The sequence below is a fragment of the Hordeum vulgare genome, chromosome 6H, assembly GCF_904849725.1.
Source record: "Hordeum vulgare subsp. vulgare chromosome 6H, MorexV3_pseudomolecules_assembly, whole genome shotgun sequence".
NCBI classification, from domain to species: domain Eukaryota; kingdom Viridiplantae; phylum Streptophyta; class Magnoliopsida; order Poales; family Poaceae; genus Hordeum; species Hordeum vulgare.
The window spans coordinates 391,773,524-391,801,282 of record NC_058523.1 but is presented as its reverse complement, the minus strand read 5'-3'; the positions used below and the strand labels follow the sequence as shown (position 1 = coordinate 391,801,282).

General features: G+C 46.8%; 1 protein-coding gene across 1 annotated transcript; it reads right to left on the bottom strand.

The window, feature by feature from the left end:
- Positions 1-2,338: 2,338 nt before the first annotated feature.
- LOC123404149 (CBS domain-containing protein CBSX5-like) lies at positions 2,339-4,092 on the bottom strand. The gene is made up of 2 exons (XM_045098069.1): positions 3,650-4,092; positions 2,339-3,509 (listed from the first exon to the last, which is right to left on the bottom strand). The coding sequence occupies exons 1-2, from the start codon at positions 3,985-3,987 to the stop codon at positions 2,660-2,662; spliced, it is 1,188 nt and encodes a 395-aa protein (XP_044954004.1). The 5' UTR covers positions 3,988-4,092; the 3' UTR covers positions 2,339-2,659.
- Positions 4,093-27,759: the final 23,667 nt, after the last annotated feature.

Sequence of the window (27,759 nt, the reverse complement as noted above, 5' to 3'; positions counted from 1 at the left end):
TTCGACACTCCCGAAAATTATCGATCTGGAGAGCCCGTATTCCACATCGTGCCATTCCATAGTGGCTACCACGCCCTACTAGGACGTGAGGCCTTCACAAGATTCCAGGCTATACCACACTACGCATACATGAACCTAAAGATGCGAGGGCCAAACGGTATAAACACGATAGAAAGTGACCCCCACAAGGCGCTAAGAGCCGAAAATAAGACGACATCCCTAGCCTTGGAGGTACTGGCAAAGACCCTTGCCACAGAAGAACTAACGGCTCTATGGTTCGTAGAGGACAAAAATGACGTAGTCCTCGGCAAGTGACCCAAATCCACGTCTTTTAAGCCGGCGAACGAGACTATCAAATTCCATGTACATCCAACGGATCCCAATAAAACCGCATCCATTGGAGCTCACGTGGATCCTGTGGTAGATGCGGCACTACGCGCCTTCCTATGCGAGAATTGGGATATATTTGCGTGGTACTCCTAAGATATGTGAGGGATCCCAAGGGGGCTGGTGGAGCACAGATTGAACATAATAGCAGGCTTCAAGACGGTTAAACAAACCCTGCGATGATTTTCCAAACCTAAGCGTCAAGCCATGGAGGAGGAATTAGCCAAGTTATTGGAATCCGGGTTCATTAGGGACATCAAACACCCCGACTGGCTCACAAATCTGGTCATGGTGCCAATGAAGGAGAAATCATGGCGGCTATGCGTCGACTTCAAAGACTTAAATAAGGCATGCCCAAATGACCTTTTTCCTGTGCCCTGAATAGACTAGATCATCAACGCAAAGTCGGGCATGACTCCCTGTGTTTTCTCGATGCCCGGATACTACAAGACCAAAATGAAGAATCCAATAAGGCAGCCACCGCCTTCATAACCCCTTACGGGTCATTCTGCTTCAATACAATGCGTTTTGGGTTAAAGAACGCAGACGCCACTTACCAGCGCATGATTCAAACATGCCTGAAAAAACAAATCGGCGACACTATAGAAGAATACGTGGACGATGTGGTCGTCAAGACCTGCCACGTCAGCCAGCTGATAGACGATCTTAGGGAAACCTTTTCCAATCTCTTGGGATATGACATACGGCTTAATCCGTACAAATGCTTCTTTGGAGTGCCAGTCAGCAAACTCCTCGGGTTTATAGTGTCACAACGCGGAATCGAGGCCAACCCGGCCAAAATCCGAGCACTGTCCGAGATCGCCATCCCAATGGAGCTACCACATGTCCAAAAATTGGTTGGCTGCGTTGCGGCCTTAAGCTGGTTCATCTCTCACCTCGGCGATAAGGCCCTCCCACTCTACAGATTGCTGAAGAAGACCAAGAACTTCAAATGGACCGAGAAGACCACTACAACCCTGTAGGAAATCAAACGGCTACAAGCTAGCAACCCCATCCTCGCTGCTCCTTACACAGGGGAACCAATGTTATTATACATCACAGCCACCAATCAAGTGGTAAGTGCGGTCTTCGTGTAGAACAAGAGGCCGAGGGTCACCAATTACGGATACAAAGACATGTTTACTACGTATCCGAGGTGTTCAACCCATGCAAAACCATATACCCGCACTACCAGAAGATCGCCTACACAGTATTCATGGCGTTGTGCAAGCTCAGACACTACTTTCAGGAGTGCACTATCACGGTGACATCGGAATTACCCTTGAACGGTATAATTAACAACAAGGATGCTATTGGCTAGATTGCCAAGTGGGCCATCGAGCTCCTGTCGTTTGAGATCACCTACAAGCCACGGTGAGCCATCAAATCTCAAGTATTGGCCGACTTCGTTGCGGAATGGATGGAGGCTGATCTCCCCAAAGAGTATAGCACTTACGCCCATTGTATCATGTATTTTGATGGATCCGAAACTCTTGCCGGTTTAGGAGTCGGGTCATCATCACATCACCTACAAGGTACAATGTCCCGTATGTGCTACAGATTATGTATGCCAACTCCAACAACGCAGCCGAATATGAGGCACTATTACATGGTCTTCGGATTGCCGTCTCGATGGGTACACAACGACTTGAGGTATGGGGAGATTCCAACCTTGCCATCTCACAAATCAATGGCGAATTTGACGTCAGAAACCCGAAAATGGCAGCATACACATACGTCGTACTTAAAATATCGACACGATTTCAGGGACTGGAATTGCACCAAGAAAAAATAGATAAATTTTGTGTTTTAACCCTTTTAAAAAAGTTGATCCAGATCTGGCCCAGGCTGCAAAAATTTCGAAATCTGATCATTTTCTTACCGCCAGATCTTTTGACGGTAGGGTATGACAACCTACCGCCAAGGTCCCTGACGGTAGGAAAATGGCCTACCACTGCAGCGGCTGGCGGTAGCATGTGCAACCCTACCGTCTGGGGGTCCGGCGATAGGCGTGCAACCCTACCGCCAAGAACCTTGGCGATAGGTTGTTATACCCTATCATCATGGACCCCGATGATAGAAAAAGGATCACATCTTGAAATTTTTACACACTAGGATCAGATATGGCTGAATTTTATCAAAAGGATCAAAACACCAAAATTGTCAACAACAAAAAAACAGCAGCAGGTCTCCAACAGTGGCAGCAGGGTGGCACGACGGGAAATCGCCGAGCTCTAGCTATGCTTACGCATCTGCAGGCTATAGTGATCGATCACAAATCATCTGCATAACACTCTGGACGGAGATGGTCCCGGAGCACAGCAAGCACATCGGCGCAGCTGACGACTCCGACTAGAGCGCCGCTGACCTCATCGACGACCCAAACATGCCCGACTCGGTGCGCGAGCGCTTGGGCCATGACGGCGACCAGCGAACTCTCAGCATGACACGCCGCCACGTCCTCCGTCGACCGCCACCGGAAGCTTCCCGACGACATCTTCCTCGCGCGCCTGGCAGGCGCCAATGGCAAACACTCCTCGTCAGATGACGTTGATGACGAGGACAGAGCTGCGGCGTCCGTAGCGTAGGCGGCATCCATGAGGTCGCACATGGCATGAAGCCCTTTGTCCGTGAGTTCGGCTCTGATGGAGCGGAGCAGGAACTCGGGCGGCGAGAAGTAGCAGTCGATGTACGTCATGGCGTCGCCGGCGGAGAGCGCGGCGAAGGCGGCAGACACGGACTCGACGTCGTCGCACGAGCCGAGCACGCCCGGGCAGATCTCTCCGATGAGCGCGTCGTCGTCCGCGACGACGGCCACGGCGGTGCCTTGCCCGATGGATCTCCGCAGGAGAGGGATGGCGTCGAGCGCGTCGTCGTCGACGTGGACGGCGTGCACGTCGTCACGGCGTACGATGCCGAGGGAGGACACGGAAAGCGCGGCGACCGGGGAGAAGAGGGAGATGGAGCCGAAGAGGTGCCGGACGATGTCTTGCTGCGTCAGCACGCAGTAGCCGGCGGAGATGGACGACACGTGGTGATGCTTTTTTCGGGTCCGGGCGTGGAGCGGGACGACCAGGCTGTGCGAGTTGTTGGCCAGCAGCACGTCGATGGCGTCGAGCAAGCTGCAAAAGTTTGACCGAACAGTCAGTTTTTCAGTCCAAAATGTGTTGCTATGGCTGAGAGAGACAGTTCCGATTTCAGAACAAAGTAGTGGTAAGATTCAAAGGTACGGCGGCGGCTGAGCACGGCCGTATTCCCGCACCTCGTCTGTGGATCCACGCGGCGAGTGACGCCGTGGTCACCAACCACGGCGGTGAGCACGGACACGGGCCGGCGGAGCGCGGCCGCGGGGTCGCCGAGGTTGACAGTGTCGCCGCAGACGTAGCACAGGATCTCCGCGACACTGACCTTGACGACGACGGACAACGCGGCCGTCTTCTTCACGTCGGGGGGTGCAGCGTCCACGAAGATGAATGGGTCGGCACCGGCGCGGAGCGTGGCGAGGGCCGCCGCGATGGGAGTCGACGACGGAAGCACACGCACCGCCGGCTTGCCGATGCAGAGGTCGGAGACAACGTGGGACAGAATGCTCGCAGCCATATTCGGGCACGTCTCGCGTATCCACAATTCGCCACGGGAATGCAGAGACCGTATCTACTACTGGAGAGCGGGGTGGGGCGATGCCGCAATGGTGGTCATAGTCTCATAGAGCAGCGAGGGACAGGGCTATTTATAGGTGGAGCAGGCGGGACATGCGATGTGCTGTAATCTTGGGAGGATATTTCACTGCTCATTGTTAATTTGAAAGGCCGAAAGTAACATTATTTTACTCCCATGCATGCATGTATGAACACTACCAAAAGTTATTGCAGACGGTTAAGTACTACAGTACTTCCTAAGTACGTAAATATAAGTCTTTTAAGATATTTCACTAGGTGTCTACATACGAAACAAAATGAGTGAATATATACTTTAAAGTATGTCTATATACATTCATATATAGTATATTAATGAAACTTTTAAAAAGACTTATATTTAGAAACGAAGGGAGTACTTTTTTTAAAATATGTCTATATATATATATAATTTTTTATTAAAAAACTTTAAAAAATATATATATATATTTAAAAACAAAGGGAGTACGTAATACTTTTCCTTTGGTAGATTGGACTAGATGATTAACACCCTATTATAGCACATGCGAAAAAGAAGACGCTTATAACGTCCACACGTGTAGTGGAAGTAACATCCGTTCACGGACTATAATATACAGATTGCAATCACGTCACTGCATGCATGTGAAAATCTTTTTCAATTTCTAGTTTTTAAAACGTTTTATCTTTTAAATAGAAAATACGATTGAAGATCCGTTTTCATCATTAAATGCATCACGACGAGATCTTCGAAATTAGATCTCATATCAATATGTTTCGACGAATTTTTTTGGTTAAAAGTTACCATGTGTATTGCACATGAATTGCATAGTGTTTACACTGAAAATGTCATTATATGTTTCATCTATTTTTTTCACCTTTAAAAATAATTTTTGACATATTATAAACCGGGGAATTAAAAAACTAAACTTGCCATCAACCATAAACTAAAATTGTCATGATCAATTAATAAAAGTTACGGTAAAAATAGTTGAAAATATACAGTAGCTTTAAATCTAAAATAAAAATAGATAAAACATGTCATGACAACTTTAGTATAAACACTACGACAACTATTGTATAAACATCATGGTAATTTTTGGTAAAAAAAATATCAAACATATCAACATGGGATCTAGTTTTAAAGATCTCGTCGAGACGAATTTAATTGATGAAAAAAGTTTTTTAATTGGATTTCTTAATTAGAGGATAAAAAAATAAACCAAAAACCAAAAATATTTTCATTGATTGCCATCTGTTTTGACGTGATAAAATAAATAATAATGAAGACGTTTGGGTCATGTTGCTTCGTGCCACACGTGTGAGCGTTAATATTTATTTTAAAAAGACACCTTAGTACAGCGAGATAGCTCAGGTGTCATATATCGAGCACCAAACAACTTTCCATTTTCAACCATTTTTGTCTGATCCAATTAGTGCGTGCTACTAGGCTAGCACCGCTTTCCAATTTGTTCTACTTCATACAGGCTGGGACCTGGGAGTGCAACTTGAGTATTTTTAACAACAGTCCAACTTCAATTTGGTTTGCCCAAAACACACATGGCGGTCGTTAGTATATTAACATTTGCCACGGCAGACACGACGGGGAGATGCGTCCTGTCCCCGTACGACACATTACGCTCCAAATCTGAAGTACGAATACACCCATCTAATTGGAAATTTTGAGACGAGCAACAGCTATCACACCCGGATGCAGACAAGCCCTTGAACGCCGCGAAGTAGCGTCCCGGTAGACGCCAATCCCACGGTCTTCGAACACGTCGACGAGCCGTGCTGCCGTGCAGGAACAGCTGGGCTCCTCGCCGTACTTATCGAAACGGCCAATGGCAGATCACATGGTGGCGGTTGGGGCCGTATCGCTACGAGACGATGGGGATGACGGCGGCGCCGCACCGTGCCTCGACGCGGTCGTAGGCGCTTATCGCCTTCCATGGAACTTCGTGCATCGTGATCCCAGCTCACGATCCTGTGTAACCAGGGGAGAATATCACAAGAAACCAAAATGCGGCGGAAACAACACGAAAATGATGTTTTAAAGTTTAAAAAATCTTGATAAAATATCGGATGTTCAAAAATTCAAGTTCAAACACATTTTGCTGTCTTTGTTTTCATATCTTGCATCTCTTGATTTCTTGCATATCAATAGACATCCGAAAATCCATTTATGAGCCGATGCTCATTTGCATCCTTACCGAGTAAAAAAAAAATCAAAAATTCAAAAAATTACAAGAAATTAGGTGATAGACAATTTGATGCGTAAGGTTTGCTCCAAATTTTATACAATATGAATATCTGAGCAGCTCTTGGTAAAAAAGACAAATTCAAGATCTCTAAAATGTTTATTGTACATGCACCGTTTTGAGTCAATTTGTCTTTTTGCCGAGAGCTGCTCAGATGTTCAAATGATACAAAAATTGAAGCGGACTTCATGCACCAAATTATCTATCAACCAAAAAAATATTTGGAATATTTTGAAATTTCATAGTATTAATTTTGAGTTTTTTACTAAACGGATGCAGATGAGCTTGGACACCGAACGCCGCACTCTAGAACATCTCCCTTTTAATATTCCATTTCTTTTTTTACTTCTAAGGGCATTTTTATTGGCAACTCATAAATTTTCTCCTGCATCCGTCTGTGGACAGAGGGCATCAGTCCATGGACATGGATGCGGGAAGACGACATTCAACGCTAGCCACATATATTTTTACAACAAATCGAAATTCACACAAATACGGCGGATTTGATGCAAGCATGACAAGTTGCATACGAACACAATGGATTTCATTACATTTTGAATATTTAAAAGAAAACAAGACTCATCCCTAAACCTATCCTAGGGCGGCATTGCTCGACGTCCAAGCCCGTGTCGTCCTTCATCCGTCGTCTTCATGAACATCGACGATAAGACCGATGAAGTGAAGGTGTAGTCTCCAGCAAGGAAGAATAGAATACAGGAGACGGACTGGCCCACCTGGGACACCAGGACCTACCGCCTCCCGTGTCATACTCGTCCTTGGAGAAGTTCGTGCCCTGTCCGTCGCCCATGGACATGAGGTCCACGAGGGAAATGGTGGCTCTGTTGGTGAACGTCGCATGGGAAACAAAAAATTTCCTACACGCACGAAGACCTATCATGGTGATGTCCATCTACGAGGGGGATTCGAATCTACGTACCCTTGTAGATCGCACAGCAGAAGCGTTAATAAACGCGGTTGATGTAGTGGAACGTCCTCACATCCCTCGATCCGCCCCGCGAACCGTCCCGCGATCCCACGATCCGCTCCGATCTAGTGCCGAACGGACAACACCTCCGCGTTCAGCACACGTACAGCTCGACGATGATCTCGGCCTTCTTGATCCAGCAAGAGAGACGGAGAGGTAGATGAGTTCTCCGGCAGCGTGACGGCGCTCCGGAGGTTGGTGGTGATCTAATCTCAGCAGGGCTCCGCCCGAGCTCCGCAGAAACACGATCTAGAGGAAAAACCGTGGAGGTATGTGGTCGGGCTGCCGTGGCAAAGTTGTCTCAAATCAGCCCTAATACCTCCGTATATATAGGTGGGAGGGGAGGGGCCTTGCCTTGAGGCTCAAAGAGCCCCAAGGGGGTCGGCCGAAGGGTGGGGTGTCACGCCCAAGATGCGACCCTATCCTCAATTTGGCACGAGGGCCTCGTCAGGGATAGAAGCGCATCTCGTCGTGTCGCAAGAATGGATATCGTCACAAGTACATGTACTGAAAATAAGAGATATATATAGAGTTGGCTTACACTCGCCACAAGTTACATCAGAGTCACATCAGTACATTGCATAGTCATCAAGAGTAAGAGCAGGGTCCGACTACGGACGAAAACAAACGACAAAAGAAGAACGACGTCCATCCTTGCTATCCCAGGCTGCCGGCCTGGAACCCATCCTAGATCGATGAAGAAGAAGAAGAAGAAGAAGAAGAAGAAGCAGCAGCTCCAAATGAACAATCAACGCGCTCGCGTCAAGTAACCATTACCTATACCTACAAATGGTGTTGTAGTAATCTGTGAACCACAAGGGACTCAACAATCTCATTTCCAAAGGTATCAAGACTAGCAAAGCTTAATGGGTGAGGCATGGTTAAGTGGTGAGGTTGCAGCAACGGCTAAGCATATATTTGGTGGCTAACTTACGAGTACAAGAAACAAGAGGGGGAAGATCTACGCATAACGGACGTGAACTACTGATGATCAAATGAATGATCCTGAACACCTACCTACGTCAGGCATAACCCCACCGTGTCCTCGATCGGAGAAGGAACTCACGAAAGAGACAGTCACGGTTAAGCACACAGTTGGCATATTTCTAACTAAGTTAACTTCAAGTTATCTAGAACCAGTGTTAAACAAAGCTTCCACGTTGCCACATAACCGCGGGCACGGCTTTCCGAAAAGATTTAACCCTGCAGGGGTGCTCCAACTAGTCCATCACAAATTACCACAAGCCGCATAGAAATCCTCAATCATGAAGCTCGCGATCTCGTCGGATTCCCTAGTGGAAAACCTCAACTCTGAGATTACCCAAAGCATCACCGGAATCCCGATGCACAAGATATCTCGTCAAAGGTAAAACTAATTCAGCAACGCCACCCGGTGTGTCGACGAACCCGATAGGAGCCGCATATCTCGTTCTCAGGACACACCGTCTATGCAAAGTGGACGGGAACCAAACCTCGAGTTGACCCGTGGTGGCACCGCCGACTGCTAGGTGGGTGGACCAACACTCATGAGGAGCACTGGCCCGGGGTTGATTAAATTTCCTCGGGTTAATTACTCCCTATGCAGTTCATTAGTTATTAGGAAAATGTAGTACCAAAGTTGGGCCTTGCCAGACCAGCTTTAATCTAAAACGAATTATCAAGGGGGTCCCCATAACAACCCCGATCGTGTTAGGAGCGCTCGTTTATGGAACATAACACCGGTAGCCGAAACTAAGGGGGCAAAGGTGGAACAAAACACCAGGCTAGAAAGGCCGAGCCTTCCACCTTTTACCAAGTATATAGGTGCATTAAATTAAATAGCATTAATATGGTGATATGACAAGGAACCCATGTTATCACATGGAAGCAACTGCACCTGCAACTAGCAACGCTATCAACAGGATTAAGCAAGCAGTAACATAGCCAATCAGTGGTTTGCTAGGTCGAACAGATTGAAGGTTAACATGGCATTGTTGAGAGGCTGATATTTAACAAGTGGTAGGCAACGAGACACAATCGATAGCATCGAAATAACTAACATGGCAATGATAGTAATGGTATCTAGGGAAATGATCATCTTGCCTGAGATACCGCTTGGAAGAAGAACATCTCGGAGTAGTCGGCAAACCAACGTAGTCGAACGGTCCTCACATTCCGACACGCTTGCGGAACTCTATCGAGACGGGCAAACCAGAAACAAACATCAACACAAGTATTCACCACACGATGCACAACATGATGCATAACCTACTATGATGCATGATCAGTTCATTGATGCAAGGGATGGCGTGGCAATTCACCTCACGCAAACACTACACATTAAGTGAAGCTCGATATGCAATGGGTTGCATATCGACGAAAATCCACGTTTAATTATTTAATTCACTCCCGTTAATTATGACGGCAATATTACATTGTGGTTATCATGGCAAGGGTGAAGCGATGATCCTACAAGTCAACCTAGTCGGTTACCACGCGAAACATAGATCGGAGCTACGGCACATGAGACATGCAACACAATATATATATGCCATGAATGCGTCATGCATGCGAGTTCAAACATCGCGGGCAAGAAGAGAAATAAACAGGTGTCGCCACGGCGAGCGAGAGGAAACCATGGCGGCAAATCGGAAACGATGCCACGGCAACGTTTCTATCCCGATAACTCAACGGGGTATCGGTGACAACTAATAGGGAGCGCGTGCGGGAACGCTAAATAAAGATGGGGTGATCGCGACTACCGGGTTCCCATGTGTCGAGGGCACGACGAAAAGGAAGACAACATGCACGGGCAAACAAACGGTGCATACATACGGTGCATACATGCATTCAACTTGTTCAACACATACATTCGTACATCACTAGCACACGGTACACGAAATGACCCATCGGTATACCTTTGAAGCGTGCATAACGGAGCGGATTGGTTCGTAGCGGACGTCGTGGATGTCGTGGAAGTAGTCGTACACGCGCCAGTAGTTGAAGTAGTGGTACACGGTCTCGTCGATGGTAATCGTTCGCTCGGCGTCGTGGTTCTCAGGTCTTCGGCGTCGGTAGTCGTTCACGAATCCGTAGATGTCCGGGGTCGCCGGGGCGTCGTGGTACTCGCGGCGAACTTGTTGGTTCCACGACGGAGGGGAGCGGCGCACGCGGCAACGGCAGGCGACACAACGGCAACAAGCGTCGACGATGGCAGCAAGCAACAAGGCATCTACAAGCAGCTACAAATAACAACTAACAATCTAGCCTATCAACTACACCTAACAGCAAGCAAGCAGCGAAGTAAGCTAGCAGGCAACATCTACAGAACAGCACGAACAACAAGGCTTGGCAGCAACATCTAGCGGCAGGCAGCAACAAGCAGCACCAACGGCACACGGCAGCGGCGTGCTAGCTCGGCAAGAGGAGGCCGGGAACGTGGAGCAGGCGGCTCCGCAAGGGAACGGGCGGCCACCGGCGGCTGCGGCGAGTTCGGGGATGGAGGAGGCGAGCACGACGGGGCGGTGCAACTCGGGCAGGGGAGCTGCCCCACGGCTCGAGCGAGGGAGAGACTAGGCAGGCGAGCTCGGCTCGGCAGGGAACCTCCGACGGGCTTGGCGCGCGGAGTACGACGAGCACGGCGGATTAGGCGGCGACCGGGAGGCCGGCGAGGACGACCAGGGGGCGAGGCCGGCGGGGCGAGAAGCTCGTGCCTGGGGGGAGCCGGGGCGACGGCAGGAACTCTCCTCGCAGCAGACGGCGGGCGGCGGCGCGCTCGGGTCGAGGGGGCGACCATCGGCGATGGGAGGCGCAGGGTGGAGCAGGCGGCGCTGGGCGGCGACCACCGGAGGCCAGGGCGGCGCGGGCGACGGCAGAGCAGCGCAGCGACGCGACAAGGAGGGCTAGGGCGCAGGGGCGCTGGGGCAGCGAGGCGCGGGCTGGCGGCGCGGCCATGACGGGGCGACGGGATCGAGGCGCAGGAGAGGAGGCGAGGAGAAGGGGGCTGCGGCTCGGGGAGATGACGACGCTGGGACTGAAGGAAGACGGGCTAGGTCACGGGAGGGGAGGCTGGGCCTTGGGCCTTGGCCGGCTGGGCCTTGGCCTGGGGTCCTCCTCTCTCTATTTGTTTTTATTTTTTTAAAATCCCTTTTTTTTCTTCAAACAGAAATTTGAAAATAAGGAAAGGCTTTTAACAAAATAAAAAAAATGTTTCACTCCTTTGAAAATTATACCCCAACTCTAAAATAGCTTGGGCATTTTTAAACAAATAAAATGGAACCCTTTTAAGAATTAAAATAAAACCCTTTTTAAAGAATTAAAAAAATTCAAAACCCTTTTTAAAGAATTAAAATAAAACTCTTTATTTAAATAATAAATAAAGCCTTTTTAAAGAAAAAATAAAATGGGAGGGTTTTAAAATAAAACAAACGGAGAAATAAAATAAAAACCTAAGGATTGCCCCTACATTTAATAAAAGGACTTCTATTGAAAAGAAGAAGACGCACCCTTTTAAATAGGGGTTTTAAACGAAGACTTTGGCAAAACCACAAAAAAAACGAAATGAGAGAGGAGAGAAGGGGAGAAGGTTTAGGTCGGCGGTGCAACGGGGTTTAGCGGTGGCTCTCGCGCACCCTCTCTCAACGCTCCAATAAAACAACGCCACTCACAAGGCACTAACACCCAACAACACGGCAACAAACAACACCGGCAAAACACAGTTGACGTGACGCCATGCATGCGATGATGCAAACTACATGATGATGCAACAAACGAAAAATAACCACACGACGGAAAAGGAAAGAAAGGGGGATCTTCTGGAACGTCGGCATCGGGCTGTCACAACTCTCCTACACTACAAGAAGATCTCGCCCTGAGATCCAAGAATGAAAGGGGGGAGAGGATGAGAAAAGCAAAAGGTAAAACTTAGTCGCTTCTTGAAAAACGAGTGAAACCAACGATCCTTGAAGGTTTCAAGGAGATGAGGAATGATATGAGAAACAAGCAAGAATTCACGGAAAATTTCGGCAACACTTCGGTAGGAAAAAGGGACAAAAAATTCGATAAGAAGAGAGAATTAGACAATATTCATAACAAACAACTAAATAGAGCAAGGGAACACCATGATCTTGGTAGAACATCAAGATTGACCCAAAAGAGCAATAACACAAGGGCTCCGGACCAAGAGAATATGAACTAGCTCATACGGAAGAAGAGAATGAAGAAAAGAATGACAACTATCATCACAATAGAATTGAAGAGCCTCCGGATAGAGAATTGACAGAGTAGTTGGAAAACCAACAACGAAAGAACAAGATAGTAGTGGGCTTATGAAAATCATCTCAACAAATATGAGGTGACAAACAACCACTAAAAGAAACAAGGATAGATTGGGAGTAACAAGAAATCAAAACTTCTTACACCAAGAGGATACATCGAGAACTTGGATTAATGACAAGCACCATGATAGCAACAATCCATAGAAAAGCTTTAGGTGAAATCCAAACCAAGATAGCTCAATGAAGAAATCATGGTTGAAAATATCTCATGATCATAGAATTGGTGGGTTTAATTATCTCATTCTTGAAAGGAAAACTCTTCGAGGCTCCTACACTAACAAGAATGCTATAATACCACCTCAAATGATAACGGAACAACAAATGAACTGAAAATGGAAGAGAAAGAATACTTGAGGTTCTCCAACAAGAATCTTGAAGAAGACTTGAGAATGAATTGAAACCTTGATGAATCACCATGAAGGACCTCCGTATACAAATGAATGATGCAACAATATCAAGGTAGAAATGAATAAGATTAAAGGCCTTGCAATGATTTAGATGAAGCCTCACAAAGAGATATTTAAAAGAACTTGGAACTTCGGAAAAAGATAAGCACACGAGAAAAGAATTGAACCCATGAGCCACTCCGGAAGAAGAATTCAGATCTCATGGAAGAAGGAAGAACAAGAATAAGAATTATATTCTTCTTATCCTTCATCAAGTTAAATTGATGACAAGCAACGGATCTAGCGTACCACTTATTCTTCTTGAAATGACTAAGGAGAAATATAAGCACAAACTAGAAGAAATCTTGAAAGAGGCACCGGTGAGAATTGAAATGAATGAGGCAACCATGAATGACTGGAGATACATGAGAATGAAGAGATCTTGAGCCACCTAACAGACAACTTGAATAAGGCACCGGAATAATCAAGAGACGAATGAAGAGGCAACAATTGAGAAGAGTTGAGGACGAAAGCTGAAAGCTAAGAACGAAGAATCTTCTAAAATGATGGCCTTAGGAGGAACGAGAAATAAAAACAACTTAGAGAAGCACCGGATAGCACGAAAGGGATTACTCATAATTGACAACAAGTTAGAGGATACACGAAGCTGAGATGACAGTCTTCACAAGAATGGAACAAGACTGAGAGAAACACTCCTTCGAATTTGCAAGCTGAGAATGATGACGAGAACAACACCCAGAATTAATGAGACACTCCGGAATAAAGAAGAATGAAATGTTGAGCCAAATAAGAGAATTAATTCAAATTGGTCTTGAAGAAGGAGTATGACTGATGAAATCCATACTTACGTCATAGCTGAAAAGAATTAATGAACTCTGGGAAACGATTAAAAGAGCCAGGAAAGATCCTGGGAAAGAACGTGTGGGTTATGGGCCCACTCAAAGAAAATCACCGTTGAAACAATTGCTAGAACGAGAGATATTGCACCGGAATAAGAAAACTAGATGAGGTTAGCACCCCGAAATAATTAAAAGAATTGAAAACGACAAAATACTGAAATATCCTTAACACTCCGGATAGAAAGAAAGAGGAATGAATAACAAGATAGGCTCATAAGAATTCCCAACATAGGAAAGAATTTAATGTTTGAAATGGATATGATGACCCTGGATAACTGAATTAAATTCACCGGTAAGGATGACAAGAATGAACAAAGATGAACATGAAGCTCCTGAGAATCTTCACAACGAATCACCGGCTACGAAAGGAAGACGAGATAGCGGAAGCACAATGAAAAGAAACTCCTGGATGAAAATTGAATCACTGAGAAAAAGGGCGGGAGGGTGGGAAAAACAAAGACAACATGGGACAGATGAGATGAACTCCGGAATAAAGAGAGAATGATCTTGCAAAATTGGAGAGGATTGGATTCAGTTGCAGAGAAGCACACCGGTTGAATGGAATTGATACGATGACTCCGGTTGATGAGAATTGATATGACAATTGAACGAACAAAAGAATTAATACTCTCATAAAAAATATGAGAACACCACTTAGGAAAGATCTGAAATCACCACTTGACATCGAAGCAACTTGAATTACCATATTCAACAAAACAAAGGATGAGGCTTATGAAAGAAGCCAGAACAAACTCATGAGAAAGATTTTCGTTCGATATTTTCGTGGACAGGATCGCACGGGCACGATTTACAGTAGCCATCAAGTGCAAGGCAGTGCACCCGACATACGAAGCGTCCCCGAGTCGTAGCAAGCTACAAGGACTCTTTAAGACACAACGTGTACCGCTGTAAGTCGACCGTGAACAAACGAATCCACTAAATGTCGAACCCCAACCTAACATCAAGAATTTGTTGGAAGATTGTCCTATAAGCAACTACTTGAATTCCCACCTATGAATTTCCGAAATATCTGGTCATGCAATCTGGTACACGGATACAAGGAGTAATAATCACACAACTCCTATACTAACCCGTCACCTGTATCACATCCGTCAACACACGACCAGAATCTCGGACCTTCATCTACAACAGACCCTCGTGATCACAACGATACAAAGTATGACAGTACTCCCGAACAATCTGCACCAGTACTGGGGACATCGGGGTTATCTCGCCACTACTAGTAGAGTAAATTATTACGTCAAGATTCCTCACCAGAGCATAGAGGAGGAGAAAAAATAATCCTACTCTCCGATATATAACTAAGACTCAAATAGTTTTTCACTAGACTCGACTCGGCCAAGTTCGATCAATCAAGGGGGCTCCTAGGTCGGTACGGCTCTGATACGAACTTGTCACGCCCAAGATGTGACCCTATCCTCAATTTGGCACGAGGGCCTCGTCAGGGATAGAAGCGCATCTCGTCGTGTCGCAAGAATGGATATCATCACAAGTACATGTACTGAAAAGAGGAGATATATATAGAGTTGGCTTACACTCGCCACAAGTTACATCAGAGTCACATCAGTACATTGCATAGTCATCACGAGTAAGAGCAGGGTCCGACTACGGACGAAAACAAACGACAAAAGAAGAACGACGTCCATCCTTGCTATCCTAGGCTGCCGCCCTGGAACCCATCCTAGATCAATGAAGAAGAAGAAGAAGAAGAAGAAGAAGCAGCTCCAAATGAACAATCAACACACTCGCGTCAAGTAACCTTTACCTATACCCCCAAATGATGTTGTAGTAATCTGTGAGCCACAGGGGACTCAGCAATCTCATTTCCAAAGGTATCAAGACTAGCAAAGCTTAATGGGTGAGGCATGGTTAAGTGGTGAGGTTGCAGCAGCGGCTAAGCATATATTTGGTGGCTAACTTACGAGTACAAGAAACAAGAGGGGGAAGATCTACGCATAACGGACGTGAACTACTGATGATCAAACGAATGATCCTGAACACCTACCTACGTCAGGCATAACCCCACCGTGTCCTCGATCGGAGAAGGAACTCACGAAAGAGACAGTCACGGTTACGCACACAGTTGGCACATTTTTAATTAAGTTAACTTCAAGTTATCTAGAACCAGTGTTAAATAAAGCTTCCACGTTGCCACATAACCGCGGGCACGGCTTTCTGAAAAGATTTAACCCTGCAGGGGTGCTCCAACTAGTCCATCACAAATTACCACAAGCCGCATAGAAATCCTCAATCACGAAGCTCGCGATCTCGTCGGATTCCCTAGTGGAAAACCTCAACTCTGAGATTACCCAAAGCATCACCGGAATCCCGATGCACAAGATATCTCGTCAAAGGTAAAACTAATTCAGCAAAGCCACCCAGTGTGTCGACGAACCCGATAGGAGCCGTGTATGTCGTTCTCAGGACACACCGTCTATGCAAAGTGGACGGGAACCAAACCTCGAGTTGCCCCGTGGTGGCACCGCCGAATGCTAGGTGGGTGGACCAACACTCGTGAGGAGCACTGGCCCAGGGGTTGATTAAATTTCCTCGGGTTAATTACTCCCTATGTAGTTCATTAGTTATTAGGCAAATGTAGTACCAAAGTTGGGTTTTGCCAGACCAGCTTTAATCTAAAACGAATTATCAAGGGGGTCCCCATAACAACCCCGATCGTGTTAGGAGCGCTCGTTTATGGAACATAACCCCGGTAGCCGAAACTAAGGGGGCAAAGGTGGGACAAAACACCAGGCTAGAAAGGCCGAGCCTTCCACCTTTTACCAAGTATATAGGTGCATTAAATTAAATAGCATTAATATGGTGATATGACAAGGAACCCATGTTATCACATGGAAGTAACTGCACCTGCAACTAGCAACGCTATCAACAGGATTAAGCAAGCAGTAACATAGCCAATCAGTGGTTTGCTAGGCCGAACAGATTGAAGGTTAACATGGCATTGTTGAGAGGCTGATATTTAACAAGTGGTAGGCAACGAGACACAATCGATAGCATCGAAATAACTAGCATGGCAATGATAGTAATGGTGTCTGGGGAAATGATCATCTTGCCTGAGATCCCGCTTGGAAGAAGAACAACTCGGAGTAGTCGGCAAACCAACGTAGTCGAACGGTCCTCACATTCCGACACGCTTGCGGAACTCTATCGAGACGGGCAAGCCGGAAACAAACATCAACACAAGTATTCACCACACGATGCACAACATGATGCATAACCTACTATGATGCATGATCAGTTCATTGATGCAAGGGATGGCATGGCAATTCACCTCACGCAAACACTACACATTAAGTGAAGCTCGATATGCAACGGGTTGCATATCGACGAAACTCCACGTTTAATTATTTAATTCACTCCCGTTAATTATCACGGCAATATTACATTGTGGTTATCATGGCAAGGGTGAAGCGATGATCCTACAAGTCATCCTAGTCGGTTACCATGCGAAACATAGATCGGAGCTATGGCACATGAGACATGCAACACAATATATATATGCCATGAATGCGTCATGCATGCGAGTTAAAACATCACGGGCAAGAAGAGAAATAAACAGGTGTCGCCACGGCGAGCGAGAGGAAACCATGGCGGCAAATCGGAAACGATGCCACGGCAACGTTCCTATCCCGATAACTCAACGGGGTATCGGTGACAACGAATAGGGAGCGCGTGCGGGAACGCTAAATAAAGATGGGGTGATCCCGACTACCGGGTTCCCATGTGTCGAGGGCATGACGAAAAGGAAGACAACGTGCACGGGCAAACAAACGGTGCATACATACGGTGCATACATGCATTCAACTTGTTCAACACATACATTCGTACATCACTAGCACACGGTACACGACATGACCCATCGGTATACCTTTGAAGCGTGCATAACGGAGCGGATCGGTTCGTAGCAGACGTCGTGGACATCGTGGAAGTAGTCGTACACGCGCCGGTAGTTGAAGTAGTGGTATACGGTCTCATCGACGGTAGTCGTTCGCTCGGCGTCGTGGTTCTCAGGTCTTCGGCGTCGGTAGTCGTTCACGAATCCGTAGATGTCCGGGGTCGTCGGGGCGTCGTGGTACTCGCGGCGAACTTGTTGGTTCCACGATGGAGGGGAGCGGCGCACGCGGCAACGGCAGGCGACACAACGGCAACGAGCGTCGACGATGGCAGCAAGCAACAAGGCATCTACAAGCAGCTACAAATAGCAACTAACAATCTAGCCTATCAACTACACCTAACAGCAAGCAAGCAGCAAAGTAAGCTAGCAGGCAACATCTACAGAACATCACGAACAACAAGGCTTGGCAGCAACATCTAGCGGCAGGCAGCAGCAAGCAGCAGCAACGGCACACGGCAGCGGCGTGCTAGCTCGGCAAGAGGAGGCCGGGAAGGTGGAGCAGGCGGCTCCGCAAGGGAACGGGCGGCCACCGGCGGCTGCGGCGAGCTCGGGGATGGAGGAGGCGAGCACGACGGGGCGGTGCAACTCGGGCAGGGGAGCTGCCCCACGGCTCGAGCGAGGGAGAGACTAGGCAGGCGAGCTCGGTCGGCAGGGAACCTCCGGCGGGCTTGGCGCGCGGAGTACGACGAGCACGGCGGACTGGGCGGCGACCGGGAGGCCGGCGAGGACGACCAGGGGGCGAGGCCGGCGGGGCGAGGAGCTCGTGCCTGGGGGAGCAGGGGCGACGGCAGGAACTCTCCTCGCAGCAGACGGCGGGCGGCGGCGCGCTCGGGTCGAGGGGGCGACCACCAGCGATGGGAGGCGCAGGGTGGAGCAGGCGGCGCTGGGCGGCGACCACCGGAGGCCAGGGGCGGCGCGGGCGACGGCAGAGCAGCGCGGCGACGCGACAAGGAGGGCTAGGGCGCAGGGGCGCTGGGGCGGCGAGGCGCGGGCTGGCAGCGCGGCCATGACGGGGCGACGGGATCGAGGCGCAGGAGAGGAGGCGAGGAGAAGGGGGCTGCGGCTCGGGGAGATGACGGCGCTGGGACGGAAGGAAGACGGGCTAGGTCACGGGAGGGGAGGCTGGGCCTTGGGCCTTGGCCGGCTGGGCCTTGGCCTGGGGTCCTCCTCTCTCTATTTTCTTTTTCTTTTTTTAAAATCCCCTTTTTTTTCTTCAAACAGAAATTTGAAAATAAGGAAAGGCTTTTAACAAAATAAAAAAAAGTTTCACTCCTTTGAAAATTATACCCCAACTCTAAAATAGCTTGGGCATTTTTAAACAAATAAAATGGAACCCTTTTAAGAATTAAAATAAAACCCTTTTTAAAGAATTAAAAAAAATTCAAAACCCTTTTTAAAGAATTAAAATAAAAATCTTTATTTAAAGAATAAATAAAGCCTTTTAAAAGAGAAAATAAAATGGGAGGGTTTTAAAATAAAACCAACGGAGAAATAAAATAAAAACCTAAGGATTGCCCCTACATTTAATAAAAGGACTTTTATTGAAAAGAAGAAGACGCACCCTTTTAAATAGGGGTTTTAAACGAAGACTTTGGCAAAACCACAAAAAAAACGAAATGAGAGAGGAGAGACGGGGAGAAGGTTTAGGTCGGCGGTGCAACGGGGTTTAGCGGTGGCTCTCGCGCACCCTCTCTCAACGCTCCAATAAAACAACGCCACTCACAAGGCACTAACACCCAACAACACGGCAACAAACAACACCGGCAAAACACAGTTGACGTGACGCCATGCATGATGCGATGATGCACACTATATGACGATGCAACAAACGAAAAATAACCACACGACGGAAACGGAAAGAACGGGGGATCTTTTGGAACGTCGGCATCATGCTGTCACAGGGGGGGAGGAGGATTCCTCCTCCAATCCTAGTCCAACTAGGATTGGAAGGTGGAGTCCTTCCCTTCCTTCCCACTTTCCTTTTTTTCTCTTTGATTTTCTTTTATCCTGCGCAGGGGCCTTCTTGGGCTTGCCCACCAGACCACTAAGGGCTGGTGCGGCACCCCTAAGGTCTATGGTCTTCCCCGGGGTGGGCTGCCCCCCCCCCCCCCCCCGGTGAACACCCGGAACCCATTCGTCACTCCCGGTACATTCCCGGTAATTTTGAAAACTTTCCGGTAATCAAATAAGGTCAACCTATATATCAATCTTCGTCTCGGACCATTCCGGAAACTCTCGTCACGTCCGTGATCTCATCCGGGACTCCGAACAACATTTGGTAACCAACCATATAACTCAAATAGACATAAAACAACGTCGAACCTTAAGTGTGCAGACCGTGCGGGTTCGAGAACTATGTAGACATGACCCGAGGGACTCCTCGGTCAATATCCAATAGCGGGACTTGGATGCCCATATTGGATCCTACATATTCTACGAAGATCTTATCGTTTGAACCTCAATGCCAAGGATTCATATAATCCCGTATGTCATTCCCTTTGTCCTTCGGTATGTTACTTGCCCGAGATTCGATCGTCAGTATCCGCATACCTATTTCAATCTTGTTTACCGGCAAGTCTCTTTACTCGTTCCGTAATACAAGATCCCGTAACTTACACTAAGTCACATTGCTTGCAAGGCTTGTGTGTGATGTTGTATTACCGAGTGGGCCCCGAGATACCTCTCCGTCACACGGAGTGACAAATCCCAGTCTTGATCCATACTAACTCAACAGACACCTTCGGAGATACCTGTAGAGCATGTTTATAGTCACCCAGTTACGTTGCGACGTTTGATACACACAAAGCATTCCTCTGGTGTCAGTGAGTTATATGATCTCATGGTCATAGGAATAAATACTTGACACGCAGAAAACAGTAGCAACAAAACGGCACGCTCAACATGCTACGTCTATTAGTTTGTGTCTAGTCCATCACATGATTCACCCAATGATGTGATCCAGTTATCAAGCAACAACACCTTGTACATAGTCAGAAGACCCTGACTATCCTTGATCAACTGGCTAGCCAACTAGAGGCTTGCTAGGGACAGTGTTTTGTCTATGTATCCGCACATGTATCTAAGCCTTCATTGAATACAATTATAGCATGGATAATAAACGATTATCTTGACACATGAATTATAATAATAACTTATTTATCATCGCCTCTAGGGCATAATTCCAACAGTCTCCCACTTGCACTAGATTCAATAATCTAGCCCTTACATCGCCATGCGAATTACATTGTAATAAATCTGGTGTTGATCATGCTTTGCCCATGGAAGAGGTTTAGTCAGCGGGTCTGCCACATTCAGATCCGTGTGCACTTTGCATACATTTACGTCCTCCCCTTCCACATAGTCGCGGATGAGGTTGAAGTGTCGTTTGATGTGTCTGGTCTTCTTGTGAAATCGTGGTTCCTTTGCTAAGGCAATGGCACCCGTGTTGTCACAAAACAGGGTTATTGGATTCAGTGCGCTCGGCACCACTCCAAGATCCGTCATGAACTGCTTCATCCAGACTCCCTCCTTAGCCGCCTCCGAGGCAGCCATGTACTCCGCTTCACATGTAGAATCTGCTACGATGCTTTGCTTGGAACTGCACCAGCTTACCGCACCCCCATTAAGAATAAATACGTATCCGGTCTGTGACTTAGAGTCGTCCGGATCTGTGTCAAAGCTTGCATCGATGTAACCTTTTACGACGAGCTCTTCGTCACCTCCATACACGAGAAACATCTCCTTAGTCCTTTTCAGGTACTTCAGGATATTCTTGACCGCCGTCCAGTGATCCACTCCTGGATTACTCTGGAACCTGCCTACCATACTTATGGCCAGGCTAACGTCCGGTCTAGTGCACAACATTGCATACATGATAGAACCTATGGCTGAAGCATAGGGAACGGTGCTCATATGCTCTCTATCTTTATCAGTTGCTGGGCAATGAATCTTACTCAATCTCGTACCTTGTAAAACTGGCAAGAACCCCTTCTTGGACTGTTCCATTTTGAACCTCTTCAAAACTTTATCAAGGTATGTACTTTGTGAAAGTCCTATCAGGCGTTTCGATCTTAATGCCTAGAATGTAAGCAGCTTCTTCTAGGTCCTTCATAGAGAAACTTTTATTCAAGTAATCCTTTATGCTCTCCGAAAACTCCACGTTGTTTTCAATCAGCAATATGTCATCCACATATAATATTAGAAACGCCACAGAGCTCCCACTCACTTTCTTGTAAATACAAGATTCTCCAACCACTTGTATAAACCCAAATGCTTTGATCACCTCATCAAAGCGTTTATTCCAACTCCGAGATGCTTGCACCAGTCCATAAATGGATCGCTGGAGCTTGCACACTTTGTTAGCATTTTTAGGATCGACAAAACCTTCGGGTTGTATCATATACAACTCTTCCTTAAGGAAACCGTTAAGGAACGCTGTTTTGACATCCATCTGCCAGATTTCATAATCGAAAAATGCAGCTAGTGCTAACATGATTCTGACGGACTTAAGCATCGCTACAGGTGAGAACGTCTCATCGTAGTTAACTCCTTGAACTTGTGAAAAACCCTTTGCCACAAGTCGAGCTTTATAAACGGTCATATTACCGTCAGCGTCCGTCTTCTTCTTAAAGATCCATTTGTTCTGAATAGCCTTGCGGCCTTCAGGTAGTACTTCCAAAGTCCACACTTTGTTTTCATACATAGATCCTATCTCGGACTTCATGGCCTCCAGTCATTTGTTGGAATCCGGGCCCACCATTGCTTCTTCATAATTCGCAGGCTCATTGTTGTCCAACAACATTATTGATAAGACGGGATTACCGTACCACTCTAGAGTAGCACGAGATCTCGTCGACCTGCGAGGTTAGACAGGAACTTGATCTGGAGTTTCATGATCATCATCATTAACTTCCTCCTCAACCGGCGTCGCAATGACAGGGGTTCCCCTTGTCCTGCGCCACCATCCAGAGGGATGAGAGGTTCGACAACCTCATCAAGTTCTATCTTCCTCCCACTCAATTCTCTCGAGAGAAACTCCTTCTCAAGAAAAGCTCCGTTCTTAGCAACAAACACTTCGCCCTTGGATTTGAGATAGAAGGTGTACCCTACTGTCTCCTTTGGGTAACCTATGAAGACGCACTTTTCTGCTTTGGGTTCCAGCTTTTCAGGCTGAAGCTTTTTGACATAAGCATCACATCCCCAAACTTTAAGAAATGACAACTTTGGTCTTTTGCCATACCATAGTTCGTATGGTGTCGTCTCAACGGATTTTGATGGTGCCCTATTTAAAGTGAATGCAGCTGTTTCTAATGCATAACCCAAAACGATAACGACAAATCGGTAAGAGACATCATAGATCGCACCATCTCTAATAAAGTATGATTACAACGTTCGAACACACCATTACGCTGTGGTGTTCCAGGCGGTGTCAACTGTGAAACAATTCCACATTGTCTTAAGTGAGGAGCAAACTCGAAACTCAGATATTCACCCCCACGATCAGACCGTAGGAACTTGATCTTCTTGTTACGATGATTTTCAACTTCACTCTGAAATTGCTTGAACTTTTCAAATGTTTCAGACTTGTGTTTCATCAAGTAGACATAACCATATCTACTCAAATCGTCAGTGAAGGTGAGAAAATAACGATATCCGCCGCGTGCCTCCACACTCATCGGACCACACACATCGGTATGTATGATTTCCAACAAATCACTTGCACGCTCCATTGTTCCGTAGAACGGAGTTTTAGTCATCTTGCCCAAGAGGCATGGTTCGCACGTGTCAAGTGAATCAAAGTCAAGTGACTCCAAAAGTCCATCTGTATGGAGTTTCTTCATGCGCTTTACACCAATATGACCTAATAGGCAGTGCCATAAAAACATGGCGCTATCATTGTTAACTCTAACTCTTTTGGTCTCAATGTTATGTATATGTGTATTATCACTATCAAGATTCAATATGAACAATCCTCTCACATTGGGTGCATGACCATAAAAGATATTACTCATAGAAATAGAACAACCATTATTCTCTGACTTAAACGAGTAACCATCTCGCAATAAACAAGATCCAGATATACTGTTCATGCTTAACGCAGGCACTAAATAACAATTATTTAAGTTCATAACTAATCCTGATGGTAACTGAAGTGAAACTGTGCCGACGGCGATTGCATCAACCTTGGAACCATTTCCCACGGGCATCGTCACTTCATCCTTCACTAGCCTTCGCTTATTCCGCAGTTCCTGTTTCGAGTTGCAAATATGAGCAACAGAACTGGTATCGAATACACAGGCACTACTACGAGAGCTGGTTAAGTACACATCAATAACATGTATATCAAATATACCTGATTTTTCTTTGGCTGCCTTCTTATCAGCCAGATACTTGGGGCAGTTGCACTTCCAGTGACCCATACCCTTGCAATAATAGCACTCCGTTTCAGGCCTAGGTCCAGCTTTGGGTTTCTTCGTCGGATTGGCAACAGGCTTGCCGCTCTTCTTCGAACTACCCTTCTTTCCTTTGCTGTTTCTCTTGAAACTAGTGGTCTTATTCACCATCAACACTTGATGCTCTTTACGGAGTTCTGACTCTACGACTTTCAGCATCGCGAACAACTCGCCGGGTGACTTGTTCATCCCTTGCATGTTGTAGTTCAACACAAAGCCCTTATAGCTTGGTGGCAGTGATTGAAGAATTCTGTCAGTGATAGCCTCTTGCGGGAGTTCAATCCCCAGCTCAGCTAGATGGTTTGAGTACCCAGACATTTTGAGCACATGTTCACTGATAGACGAATTCTCCTCCATCTTGCAAGCATAGAATTTATCGGAGGTCTCATACTTCTCGATCTGGGCGTTCTTCTGAAAGATAAACTTCAACTCCTGGAACATCTCATATGCTCCATGACGTTCAAAGCGACGTTGAAGTCCTGACTCTAAGCCATACAATACTGCACATTGAACTACCGAGTAGTCCTCCTTACGTGTTAACCAAGCGTTCTTAACATCTTGGTCAGTCGTAGCGGGTGGTTCATCTGCTAGCACAACATTAAGGACATAATCCTTCTTCGCAGCTTGCAGGAGCAACTTAAGATTACGAGCCTAGTCTACAAAGTTGCTTCCATCATCTTTCAACTTAGCTTTCTCTAGGAACGTATTAAAATTCAGGGTGACTGTCGCGTGAGCCATGATCTACAACACAAATATATTCAAAGTGGACTTAGACTATGTTCAAGATAATTAGAGTTTAACTTAATCAAATTGTTTACTAAACTCCCACTCAAAAAGTACATCTCTCTAGTCATTTGAGTGGTTCATGATCCAATTCCACTAGCTCAAGTCCGATCATCACGTGAGTTGAGGATAGTTTCAGTGGTAAGCATCCATATGCTAATCATATCGACCATATGATTCATGATCGACCTTTTGGTCTCATGTGTTCCGAGGCCATGTCTGCACATGCTAGGCTTGTCAAGCTTAACCCGAGTGTTCCGCGTGTGCAACTATTTTGCACCCGTTGTATGTGAACGTTGAGTCTATCACACCCGATCATCACGTGGTGTCTCGAAACGACGAACTGTAGCAATGGTGCACAGTCGGGGAGAACACAATTTCGTCTTGAAATTTTAGTGAGAGATCACCTCACAATGCTACCGTTGTTCTAACCAAAATAAGGTGCATAAAAGGATTAACATCACATGCAATTCATAAGTGACATGATATGGCCATCATCACGTGCTTCTTGATCTCCATCCCCAAAGCACCGGTACGATCTTCTTTTCACCGGCGCCACACCATGATCTCCATCAACGTGTCGCCATCGGGGTTGTCGTGCTACTCATGCTATTACTACTGAAGCTACATCCTAGCAATATACTAAACGCATCTGCAAGCACAAACATTAGTTTAAAGACAACCCTATGGCTCCTGTTGGTTGCCGTACCATCGGCGTGCAAGTCGATATTAACTATTACAACATGATCATCTCATACATCTAATATATCACATCACATCGTCGGCCATATCACATCACAAGCATACCCTGCAAAAACAAGTTAGACGTCCTCTAATTGTTGTTGCATGTTTTACGTGGTGACCATGGGTATCTAGTAGGATCGCATCTTACTTACGCAAACACCACAACGGAGATATTTGAATTGCTATTTAAGCTCATCCAAGGACCTCCTCGGTCAAATCCGATTCAACTAAAGTTGGAGAAACCATCACTCGCCAGTCATCTTTGAGCAACGGAGTTGCTCGTAGCGATGAAACCGGTCTATCGTAAGCGTACGAGTAATCTCGGTCCGAGCCGCTTCGATCCAACAATACCGCAGAATCAAGAAAAGACTAAGGAAGGAAGCAAATCGCACATCACCGCCCACAAAAACTTTTGTGTTCTACTCGAGATGACATCTATGCATTAACCTAGCTCATGATGCCACTGTTGGTGAACGTCGCATGGGAAACAAAAAATTTCCTACGCGCACGAAGACCTATCATGGTGATGTCCATCTACGAGGGGGATTTCAGATCTACGTACCCTTGTAGATCGCACAGCAGAAGCGTTAATAAACGCGGTTGATGTAGTGGAACGTCCTCACGTCCCTCGACCCGCCCCGCGAACTGTCCCACGAACTGTCCCGTGATCCGTTCCACGATCCGCTCCGATCTAGTGCCGAACGGACGGCATCTTCGCGTTCAGCACACATACAGCTCGACGATGATCTCGGCCTTCTTGATCCAGCAAGAGAGACGGATAGGTAGATGAGTTCTTTGGCAGCGACACGGCGTTCTGGAGGTTGGTTGTGATCTAATCTCAGCAGGGCTCCGCCCGAGCTCCGCAGAAACGCGATCTAGAGGAAAAATCGTGGAGGTATGTGGTCGTACTGCCGTGGCAAAGTTGTCTCAAATCAGCCCTAATACCTCCGTATATATAGGTGGGAGGGGGGGGGGCCTTGCCTTGAGGCTCAAGGAGCCCCAAGGGGGTCGGCTGAAGGGGGGGGGGGAGGAGGAATCCTCCTCCAATCCTAGTCCAACTAGGATTGGAAGGTGGAGTCCTTCCCTTCCTTCCCACTTCCCCCCTTTTTTTTCTCTTTGATTTTCTTTTATCCCACGCACGGGCCTTCTTGGGCTTGCACACCAGCCCACTAAGGGCTGGTGCGGCACCCCTAAGGCCTATGGGCTTCCCCGGGCTGGGCTGCCCCCCCGGTGAACATCCGGAACCCATTCGTCACTCCCGCTACATTCCCGGTAATTTAGAAAACTTTTCGGTAATCAAATGAGGTCAACCTATATATCAATCTTCATCTCCGGACCATTCCGGAAACCCTTGTGATGTCTGTGATCTCATCCGGGACTCCAAAAAAAATTCGGTAACCAACCATATAACTCAAATACGCATAAAACAACGCCGAACCTTAAGTGTGCAGACCCTGTGGGTTCGAGAACTATGTAGACATGACCCGAGGGACTCCTCAGTCAATATCCAATAGCGGGACCTGGATGCCCATATTGGATCCTACATATTCTATGAAGATCTTATCGTTTGAACCTCAGTGCCAAGGATTCATATAATCCCGTATGTCATTCCCTTTGTCCTTCGGTATGTTACTTGCCCGAGATTCGATCGTCAGTATCCGCATACCTATTTCAATCTCGTTTATGGGCGAGTCTCTTTACTCGTTCCGTAATACAAGATCCCGTAACTTACACTAAGTCACATTTCTTGCAAGGCTTGTGTGTGATGTTGTATTACCGAGCGGGCCCCGAGATACCTCTCCGTCACACGGAGTGACAAATCCTAGTCTTGATCCATACTAACTGAACGGACACCTTCGGAGATACCTGTAGAGCATCTTTATAGTCACCTAGTTACGTTGCAATGTTTGATACACACAAAGCATTCCTCCGGTGTCAG